The 11424-nt window shown below is 40.3% G+C and overlaps 1 protein-coding gene across 1 annotated transcript; it reads right to left on the minus strand.

Moving 5' to 3' along the window:
- Positions 1–236: 236 nt before the first annotated feature.
- Positions 237–8383, minus strand: tmem106bb (transmembrane protein 106Bb). The gene is made up of 8 exons (XM_079367910.1): positions 8277–8383; positions 6468–6671; positions 6255–6318; positions 5107–5266; positions 3826–3966; positions 3692–3741; positions 2958–3011; positions 237–2315 (listed from the first exon to the last, which is right to left on the minus strand). The coding sequence occupies exons 2-8, from the start codon at positions 6661–6663 to the stop codon at positions 2201–2203; spliced, it is 780 nt and encodes a 259-aa protein (XP_079224036.1). The 5' UTR covers positions 6664–6671; positions 8277–8383; the 3' UTR covers positions 237–2200.
- Between the last annotated feature and the right edge of the window lie 3041 nt (positions 8384–11424).

Below are 11424 nucleotides of genomic sequence, written 5' to 3' on the forward strand. Positions count from 1 at the left end.
AACCCCACAGCAGATAAGCATATTTTAAAACTTTATTCATGCCACCGCAACAGAGTCACTATGAAAAACAACCAATACGAGTTTAGACGACAGAATTAGGACTCTAAGCATCTTTTAGAAAACGTTAATGAAGATTATTAAGCAACAACAAAAACGTGTGTTAGAAATGAAACGATGAGAAAGCTTCTCTTTAAAGTTCACTCGGTACAAAGGTTACAGCTGGAGTCTGTCAAAACTTGTATTAAGATATTTTATTTTACGTTTTCACAGGATGGTGACATTAATCATACAAAACTCTGGATGAACAAGAGGATCAAATTCAAAAGATATCTGAAGAATTTATTATCAACATGGATAAAAAAATATTCAGTGTTTAAGATTTTCGTTCGGTGTTTGCACAAAAATATTTCTGTTATCATTCAAACATGTCGTAGAAAATGTTGAACACATGAAAAGTGTGATTAGTGAACAAAGTGTGCGAAGCAACACGTCGGCAAACAAACGCCTTTAAATCACAGCAGAACCACAAATAACGAGAGGCGACCTTCGATCAGCAGGACAGACAGAGACGATGCATTCAGGGAATGTTAGAATTTCTGTTAGCAAAAAAAAAAAATTATATTACTTTAATTAAATAAAAACAGCCTTTCATGACGAGTTGACCTGAAGGCTTTAGTAGTTTACAGTTCAGTCAAAATTTTTCAAAGTACAATAAATCATCAATAACAACTTTTATTTAATTTATGATGTTGTGAAAGTGAAATTAAAATGTCATACTTTATAGTCAAGTTTTTAAAGCACCACGCAGGTGACGAACAACAACTTAGATAATCAATCAACACTTGAATCCACCATGAAGCTTAAACGTTAAACACACACACACACACACAGGTGTTTGCTTTGCTCTCGAGTGTGGTGGGAAACGTCCATCCATAGGTAACGGACAGAATTAACGGAGAAGTATTGTCCGGTCCTACGGAAGCCCAAAGTGGGCATACATACAATAATCTCACAATTTCCTGTGAGACTTTTTTTCTTTTTCTCAAGATCTCGATTGAGATTTGTTTTTTTTTACATTTTAAATAAGATGAATCGTGTTTCCTCGTGACAACGTGACCATTTTCTGGTGATTCATAAATCAGGCCGCTCGCTGTGATAGGCCAGACTATGACATCACCATGACACTTGTGATGTAGTGGTTGTGCTAGCTGGTAGGCTAACTGCATAGTAGCCAGCCATAATTAATTTTGTGACGTCACATTAGCTTTACGAGCTGGCTAGCTTCATCGTTTTCTGATAACGGAGCAAAAGACGACGGCCTGTTTGTGTAGTAGCTGATATTTAACAGGATTTAACACGAGGGATTCATGTGATCCGGTACCTTCTTTTGGATCCTTTCTGACAGAACGAGTCCACTTAGTTATACTTTGAACGTCTAAGAGCAGCGACCTCCATGTTTTGGAGCTGCTGAAGAGTTTCCTTCAACATGAGATCAAAATCCATCAAACATTCATCTTCATAGTTCAGCCAAGTCTTAAACAAAAGGAAACCCAAACACCAAAACACTTGAGTGGATAAATCAGCAGATGAAACAAAAACAAACACTTACGCCACAATAGCTCAAAATAATACGATGAATAATGATATAACACCACAGCGAGTCTCACACGCAGTGCTAAAGGAACGGGCTGAAGAGAAGTTAGGACTACGCCTACATGTGCCTTTTAAATGGATTCATAAAGTGCATTACGGTTTGGTAGGAAGTCGAACACGTCTCCCTCAGGGGAACAAAAACACAAAACGGGGGGTTAATGTGTGATGCTGCTTTAACACTGATACACACTCAACTAGATTAGCTAATTCCCCGTAAACGTACCTTTAATATCAGCTTTAATCATTTATATTTCAGTCATAGCTTTTTAACGCAGCTTCGTCTCTCGAGACGCATCAGACACATTTTCGAGCTTTAAAGTCGTCGACAGCAGGAAGGTAAAAAGAAGGGAGCGTTTTCACTGATTTCTCAGCTGAATAAAATGTTTCCATGAAAAACATCTGATGTTAGTTTGGAATTATTTTGGTACTAATAAAAACAAAGTGGTTCGTTAGACGCTGCAGATGGAGGAGCGAACAGTGAAACATTCAAGATTAGCGTCAGCAGCAGGAGGGCAGCGAGGGCTTGGGGGGGGGGGGGCGGGGCTACTCAACAGGAAATCATGGCTCTGATGGAGGTGGTGTTTCCTCCACAGTCCACGTACTGATACATCTCCTGAGACACCTGTTCCGCGTGTCCGAAGTACGTGGTGGTGACGGTCACTCTGAGGAGGACGGAGAAGGACACACAGTAAGAAAACAATTAAACCATGATTGATTTTATCAAAAAGTACTAAGGCAAAAAAAAAACAAGACCTTTTAGTACTTTTGTTTTTCAAAGAAACTTGACATTACCCAATAAGAGCACGACCGATTTATCAGCCGGCCAATAATATCAGCCGATATTACCACATCCAGTGACTATAAGTATGGGCTCATTTCACCACTGATATTATTCTCCAGTTAAACAGATTTCATTCAAGTCTGACTGTAATACACGAGCTGCTCTCTTTCACCAGCAGAGGGCGACAAACATCATCACTCTAAACCATGATGCACGAACATGCGCAGTTATTTTACATTGGAGTGAGCATCACGTCTTCATTATAAATCTTTAAGTGTTTTCTGCATCAGAGCGATCGAGGCTACACGCGTTTACTGTCTCGACACATTTCAGAAAGATATCGGCTGATTTATCCGTATCACGTTTCCTCCTTGGTATCGGCCTCAAACATCCCTGATCGGTCGGACCCTTTTCAATATCGGGAGTCTCGGAGTTCCACCCGTCGTTCCCGTGGTACTGAAGCACGAGTCATAACTACGGTCAAGTTTCTGGTATCATGACATCCCGAGTGTTGATAACTTACTGCATCATGACCACGATGTTGTGCACCTTGATGGTTTGCAGAGTGCAGTAATCACTGGAGGGAGACAAAAACAACAACTGTGAGTAAATACGAAAAAAAATAAAAACTTCCTCTTTTAACATTTAATGTTTTGTTGTGCTCTCCTTCAAACACTTTCAGCAGCATCATCAGTCACTGAGGGTTATGAAAAGATTAAAGTAGCATGTTGTATTCTTCACTCTTTTTATCCTCAGGTAGTTTAAAGCAGCTTCTATGTTTGTCTCACCTCAGCTGCACTCTCTCTGCCTCCTGCAGGATTTATGATTTACTCAATAAACACAAACAATGAGGCCAGTATTGTTTCATTACGGCTTCATACTGAATTTTAAAAATCGGCGTAGATCCAGATCTTTCAAAACAATCAGAGATTTCAATTCAGCAGTTTCTGCTTCTCTGCACCCTCGTCTTTTGAAAGCCAAACATTTGATGCAGTAAGCATTGATGGTGAGTTTCACACTTTATTTAAAATGACGCAGTGATGAAATATCAATTCTATTAGATAATCAATAACACAAAAATCTGGGCAAACAATCAGAAATGTTTCACTTTTATCGACATTAAAATGCTCAACAGTCTGTCAATTTTTCCTTTTTTAAACAGCAGTTTAATAAGCAGCTTGATGAAACATTCATCATCATCATCATCATCATCATCATCACGTGTAGAGGTGGATGTGTCGCTCACACAGTACTTACTACATGTAGTTCATCTCATCTGCGATGATGGTGGGGACCATATAATCAATCTGTAAACAGAGACAGAGTCAATGTTGTGAACACACACACTTACACACACTTACACACACTTACACACACTTACACACACACACCTGTTTCATGTCCAGAGGACTGATGGCAGTGTTGTTGGTGAGGCGAGATTTCCCGATCACCGTCTTAGCAAACTGAACCTGAGCGGTGATGTTGGCCACCTCCACGGAGTAGTAGTTGTTGTTGGTGATGTTCAGGGTGTTCTGGAGGGACAACGTTCAGCAGTGTAAGTCAAAAAGCACACAAAGACGGGTCAGAGGGCGGCTGAGCTGTCCGCATGAACTCGCTCATCACCATGAATTAAACCCACAGTATTTAAAGTCGGCCACCAGGGGGCTCTCAAGCTTTCACAGGAGTGAGCCTCGCTGCTTCCCGCCTAAAAATCTAAACTACTAATGAAGTGAAGTTACTGGTTGTCTTTAGAAAGAGGCGTTTCACCAGGAATGACGCGGAGCGAGACAAGACGTAGTATAGAAGTGCGTTCGACCTTCACAGAGTGCTGCTCCTTTCGCAGACGTTTAAATCGCACCAACAGCACGACAGTCTGAGCCGCGCTGCAGGTTAACACCGATAACAACATCTCACTGAATTTAACTCCCTGATGGTGAAACAGCCTCACTGTTTGTTTTCACTCTTATCTCGCTTGTTTTGAAACACACTAATCCACCAGAGTCCTGATTATTGGATTTTCTATTTCAACGTCCAGACGTCTATAATGCTGAGGGACACACACACACACACGGACACACACACTTTCAAAGAATCACCACCCACATTAGTGAGAGGAGAGAAATGCACCAGACGGGGGCGCTGGTGGTTAGTGTGGGCGTCTCATATATGGAGGCTACAGTCTTTAACGCGGGCGGCTCGGGTTCGACTCCAGTCTGTGCCTCCTCTCTTTGATTTCCATCTTTCTCTCCAATAAAAGGCACAAAAAGCCTAAAAATAAACAATAAAAATAAAAAATGCACCAGACGGAGCGAGATGATTATTTGTCCTGGGAACTCTCCAGCCCCCTTCAGATGGATATTTGGTGACTTCAAACTGAACTAAATAAATTCAGGTTCCATCAGTTGTATTCAGCCGGCGGGTCAGGACCCTTTAAGTGGATCACAGAGACGTTTTCAGAGTATTAAATCGGAGCCTGGAAAAAAGAAAATGGTGAAACAAAGTCTACAAAGCTTTTTTAAAAACGTGTATTTTTTCTTCCATTTCTTCGTGCGTGCCCTTAAAAACAAAAAGATTAAAAAAAGAAAAGAAATGCCGACAGCAAATATTTTTGCGGCTCGAGTATCAAAACAAGCGTCCGTATTGTTTGTTTACTCAAAGTTTAAAAGTCTCACCGTGATGTTGAGATAGACGCTGCGCTTGTCTTGGTCGTAGCTGACGAAAACCGTCTTCACTCCGGCGTAGGAAACGTCGATGGAGCGAGGGAAGAGGAAGAAGACGGCCAGACTGGACAGCAAGAGGCAGAGAACGACTGACGCCGACACGTACAACTTCCTGAGGAGGACACAACAAAACTCACTGTTCACTCATCACTTCATCCAGAAACATTCATAGAGAGAAACTGCAGACCACGAATATTAAAAAAAAATATGATTTCTGCACGTCGGAGAATCTGATTGGTCGACGCCGGATGTTTGAATAAGAGCAGAGAGTTAAACAGCTTCGCTACATGTAGGACATGAAACGTTACCGCTCGTCGATCTGGCAGGAACCTTTGAGCAGAGGGTTCGCAGTAAGTGGATTTATTTCACAATCAAATCACTAGAAAAAGCTCAGATTAATGCAGATTATATCCACAGAGTTACACACATTTTTTCTACTTATGCATTGGTTTTTTTACGTCACGTTTCACCTCAGGAGACCCCCCCCCCCCTCCCCCATCTCCCCCCCTTCAGGAGTGCAGATTTAGTTTGCGTTGTTGTACGACTTCAGTGTCGTAAACGCTGGTTTCTTAATCCAACACGAGCGTACTCAACGTCAGAACACGGTTTCTAAGCTCGTGGGTCAGAACGGCTTCTCGTGAGTCGCAGGCTCATGAATGTGTGTCTGGAAGAAACATTGTGTCAAAAACTCTTTAATAGTTTGTTTTGTCTTTGTTCCATCATGGCTCGCTAACGTCACACGTCCAAACTGATTGAGTGAAATAAATCTGATTGACTTTAAAATACCAGAGATTTGGGAGGAGATCTTTCATGAGGGAGTCGTGTTGGTTCCCGAGGCTCGACCCGTTAAGAGCGGCGGGTGACGAAGGAGTGTTTTTGGAGTTTGGTGACATAAAAGCGAACGATGCAAAGGCTGGTTTTTTTATTTTCTATTTTAAGACAAATCATCTTCCTCTTGAAGATAAGATCAGACGATGATGATGTTGCAACACGTTGCAGTGGAACCAGCTGAAGCAACGTGATGGAGCAACTGTTTGTGCGTATGAGTCATTCGAGCTGCAGTCCTTCTAAAGGTCGAACACGCGGCTGAGAGTACTTACGTCCTCCTCGGCCGCAGCCTCTGGTCACTGTAAGGAATCAATGCCACCAGTTGGTTTTCTTGACCTGAAACAGGAAACAGCAATCCACGATGAGTCACAGTCAGCTGTTCAGCAAACTCAATCCGTTTCTGACGCCACGCACTCCCTCTCCCCGACACTGAGAGGAAAGTCATGTGGTCAGGAAAGACTCGGTGCACGCGGCCGACGTCTCACCTCTGGGTATCCTCCCTGTGCCCTGACAGGTGGGACACGTCACGCTGTCCCGCCCCGTGAACTCCACGTATGGAAACTGAGAGACGTCTCCTCCCTTCCCGTCCTCGGACTGAGAATCCTCCAGAGGAGACGTCAGGATGTCCTGACCGTCATCGTGTTCCTTCTGCTTCGAGAAGAGGGAGAGAGAGCCCCCCATAGTCACACCTGGAGGAGAGAAAAAAACACACTGAGCTGAGCTGGTGGTGAAAACACGCTGTTCACTATTTACTGTTCCAACATCTCAACAAAATTTAATCATGTTAGAAATAACAAGATGTTCCTGATGCTGTGAAATCCCCTCTTTGACCATCTGATGGTAATGAAACTGATCATTTCGAACAATAAGAGGAATAATTACAGCTGTGTGTGCAGCTACCTTTATTTTCTGAATAAATATAGTTTAAAAAGTTGGTCCTGCAGTGGTTTGCCTTGTTGCCTCACAGCAAGGAGGTTCCTGGTTTGAATCCCTCTTCCGACAGGAGCCTCTGTTGCATCAGTGTGGCTGGTTGTCTGTCTCTATATGTCAGCTGGGATGGATGATGGATGTTAGTGTGAGACAGTAGGGCTGCACATTAAATTTCCCTCGGGATCAATAAAGTATCCATCTATCTATCTATCTATCTATCTATCTATCTATCTTGTTTCTGCTCAGTAATGCATCTAATGACCTACACGTCATTGAACACAACAGACAGATGAGACTGTGAGTGTAAATGTACATCACACAGTCACAAAGATAAATGTGTTTTAACACCTTTCCTGAATCCTCAGCGTTTAGTTAGAAAAGGTGCCTGAAAAAGTGCGTGAAAACTCTTAATAACTTTCCAAACTTTTATTTCAAGGACCGATCCAGCAGAGGAAAATCGACCTCTGATATAAACAGTGACGGTATAATGTTGACAGTGAACTCCTGCAGCTTGACTTCAGAGAGTCAGGATCAATACCACGTTAAAAAGACGAGAGAAGAAGAAGATCACATCATTTTAACTGACTGACAGACTAAAGGCTGAGACCACGTGACTCACGATACCACTCAATATCTGCACAGTCTGTTTCTTCTCACCTCTTTTCATTTTCTGCCTTGAACTCACAATGTTTCCACACCTTTGATTTCAAAGAGGTGAAGCGTCCTCAGTTTATGAATCTTATTATATATGTATATATATATATATATACTTATTATTATTGTTATTATTGTTTCTATTATTGAGATTCATTTCTCAACGTACTTATGTGACTTACATCTCTAATTTTTATTGTGAAGAGTTCCTTTTGTCTAAACAGTGTTAATAAGTCATTTATAGCTCAGTAATCACAAGAGGGGGTTAACATTAGACTATTTATGTACAGAGACTGAAACAAAAGTGCACTGCACCACTTCCTGTAGTCCTATTTAACAGGATAACACTGTAAAACTACAAACACTAGCTTAGATTAGTTTCAGTGGGAGCTAACATAAAAGGCACAAGAAGTCATCAAAAGAGAAATATTTACAGAAGAGAAGTTACTACTTACAAAAATCAGGGGAAAAAAGCCCAAAGGAAATGATCAAAACAAGCTGTGATAAATAAACAAACATGTCACTGACAGCTAGGACAGCTAGCCTAGGAGCTAACTAGCATCCAGCTAACACACAGAGGCCACCGGTAATATTCCCGCTGCTAACTCACCGAGCCACCGTAACATCAAACCGGCCGTCCGTCAGCAGCTAGAGAGAGAAATATGGTATCGAGAACAGTCTCTGAGTGAAATGAGGGGAGGAAGAATTACCTGAATGCGACTCTTTAATCTCCAGATATCTGCAGCCGTTACAGGTTCAGTTTGTTTATCCGACACGAAACGGACTTGCGCAGATGTGAGGCGTTCAATGTCGTCGGTAAAGAGAATGTTTGTTCTGCTCAGTTAAAATACCGGTGGGAAATAACGATATAACACAGACCGGAAAAGTAGCCCTCTGTCTGAGGGTGACCACTCTGCTTTTTAAAAAATATATATATAAGCTTATATTGAACTCTAGATAATTCTATTTATGTCTATATTTGAGTTAGGGACGTTTCCCCTGAAGTTGTATAATGTAAAACATAAATACCCTGTGAGTTCATATCTAATACAGAGGTTTCCAAACTCGTTGTCTTATGGACCAAAATTGTTGAGTTAGAATTGCTTGCCAATTTTTAAATAATATTCTAAGGAACATTTTGTATTTTGATCTCTTCAAAATAAAAAATTAAAAACTGTAAATACACAATAACTAGTTGCAGCGAAAAACTATTGTATTGTGTTCTCATTTTTTGGTAGAAAATAGTAAGGTTTTGTAGATCACCCTCGCTAACAGGAAAAAGAAAAATAACACAATATCCCTTCTGATTCTTCGATTGGAGTCGGGGGCCGCAAAAAAAAAAATAACCTCAAGGGCCACAAATGGCAACTGGGCCGCACTTTGGACACTCTGATCTAATGCATGCTTTTTGGGATGTCAGGGGCTCTGTAGATCTTGTCCTTTAATCTGCCAACTCCCTTATAATAAACGGCAATAAAAGCTGATGTAAGGGTAATAATGATCATATCCAAGATTTGATTTGGACGCTTAAGTCCTTCACATTTTATCCTGATAGTCAATAAGGCTTCAATTCAAGACGAAGAATTCAAAAACAATGAAATGTAAAAGATTTCCAGTTCGACAAACACATCTTTTTTTAAATATAGTTAATGATTAGTTTGTTAATTACAGAGTTTTGGTGTTTCACATTTAAAGACTCATTGTATTCTTAATTTCTAATTTACATAGTGTATTTGAATGCGTCCTCATATTGTGTCATGTGGTTTTCTGTTATTGAATACTACATATTTTATACACTCTTTACCCAAAGGTCTAACTAGAGACAAGAGCAAAACATTAAAGATAAGAGAAGTGATTCAGAGGGAACATTCAAGTGTATCTGTAGAAACACACGAAGAAGAGCGTTTATATGAGTATGAATACAAATAAACAGGAATAAGATCCAGTTACAATGTGTTTATTTACCACTATTAACTCGTCAGTATACAGTAAACTATTCACCCATTAACTGTCAAACAAGAAAATTCAGACAGCTGTGTTCAAGTGACCGGTGATGAGAGAAAGTGACAACTATCACAAAGAGACAGCACATGTTGTCCTCCTCTTCTGACTGCCCCCTCTTCCTCATTTCACAGATATCAAACGTCAATCTCAACGCACGTCGTCTCACTGAATAAATATATTTTTTTACATTACCCAGATAATAAAGAAAACAGGAGCCTTGGTTTAATTTGACCTGAGGTGGTTGAGATTTCTTGCAGTATATCTGCAGTTCTGAGATTCAGCCACTCGGGGGCAGTGTTTGTCTAATTTCTCCTGATGTTTGCAAAGCTAAGTCAGTCACACAGCTGGTAGTTTATCACATTATTATTATTATCAAAGGGCATGTTTTACCATGCACCTGGTTTTTATTTTTGATGTGTATAAGAATGAAGTGAAAACATTTTAATGATTTGTTGTAAAGAGAAGAAGAAGCTGAATCAGCCTTTTCAAATACAAACTCATAATTAAACATGGATATTTGACTTATTGAAACGTCTTGACAGTTGTCGTTTGGCTTGATGATTACTGATCAATAGTCGTGATATCACTCAGTCACACAGGCTGCCTGTCTTTTTGCACAGAACTGATTCCATGAGCCTTTTGTGTTTACATAGAGAACATGATCACTAATTAAGTGTGTCAGTGTGGCGTCAGTCCTGTCAGCTCGTACAGGAAACACCAACACCTGAACGCCTCATGTGACTCATCCTGAGCACTGATGAGCAGACTGAAGTGAACACGAGCTGAAAGTTTAAAAAAAAAAAAAAAAAAAAGGTAGCTCCCACTTTAGTGTGTTTATTTGAACTTTTAACTTTTTAAAATAATTTTAAAAACTTTTTTTTCACTTCTGTAAAGTAGTTTGCGAAATTTGAATCACATCTGTAACAGACTAAAATAAACTAAAGGTAATAGTGTCATCTGTGTTTGCATTCATCTCGTTTCACTGTTTTGGTTTCTGAACATTAGGAGGTAAATTATTTTCCTCAGTTGTCTGACTCAAAGCTGCAGATTATAGAAACGATTTATTTTAATGAATAAAGCTTGTTTCACCCCAACATGAGTTTAATTTTACTAGGTTCAGTCAGATAAGTAAATACGCATGACAACATCTGGAGAATGCAAGAGTTTTATAACATGATAACATTGATAACTTATAACAGAATATGTCCAAAGTCACAATTTAAAGTCCTTAAAAAAACAGATTTAAAGTCTTGCACACTGTCTTATTTGCACAAACTCAAATCTTCTACACAAGTGAAATAATGTGCCGGAGTGTGCTGGCACATTTTCATGCACTTGTTTCTTTCATTGGTTCTGATTGTTTACTGTGCGTGATGCTCATCATCATCATCATCATCATCATCATATCTCGTTTGTCAGTTCATTTCTCTTTTTTATAGATCTACATAAAGTTGCAAACTGTAATGGATGGATTTTGGAAACTGTTTCTGTTCTGTTTTTTTTTTTTTTGTTTTTTAAAGTTGCAGTTCATGCGAGGACAACATTTTTGTTTTCGTTGCTAACTGGTTTCCAGTTTCTGCCCAGTCACCCCCTCACAGTTTTTTCACCCTCTGCAGTGGGAAGCTGTCACATTACATCGTGGAGTTTCTGACAGGAGGCTGCTCACCTCTTATCAAATCAAACTGGAGGTCGGGACCTTTCATACACACTGGAGCAGCAGCTGTCTGTGCCTGTGAGAGTCATCGTCGCTGTGCAGACAACGCTCCGACTGTTTCCATCAGCAGACACTCCAGCGCTTCGCTCTTTTTATTCTGTGTGACTGAGATTAATCGCTGCTGCTGTTTGGTGCCTCAG

Source organism: Symphodus melops, assembly GCF_947650265.1.
Source record: "Symphodus melops genome assembly, chromosome: 18".
NCBI classification, from domain to species: domain Eukaryota; kingdom Metazoa; phylum Chordata; class Actinopteri; order Labriformes; family Labridae; genus Symphodus; species Symphodus melops.

Excerpts from the sequence above, each read along its gene's own strand:
- tmem106bb (XM_079367910.1), bottom strand. The coding sequence starts at position 6,663 with ATGGGGGGCTCTCTCTCCCTCTTCTCGAAGCAGAAGGAACACGATGAC. Across the intron at positions 5,267-6,254 it reads AGGCTGCGGCCGAGGAGGAC|GAAGTTGTACGTGTCGGCGT; the intron begins GTAAGTACTCTC and ends TGTCCTCCTCAG. Across the intron at positions 2,316-2,957 it reads AACATCGTGGTCATGATGCA|AGTGACCGTCACCACCACGT; the intron begins GTAAGTTATCAA and ends CGTCCTCCTCAG.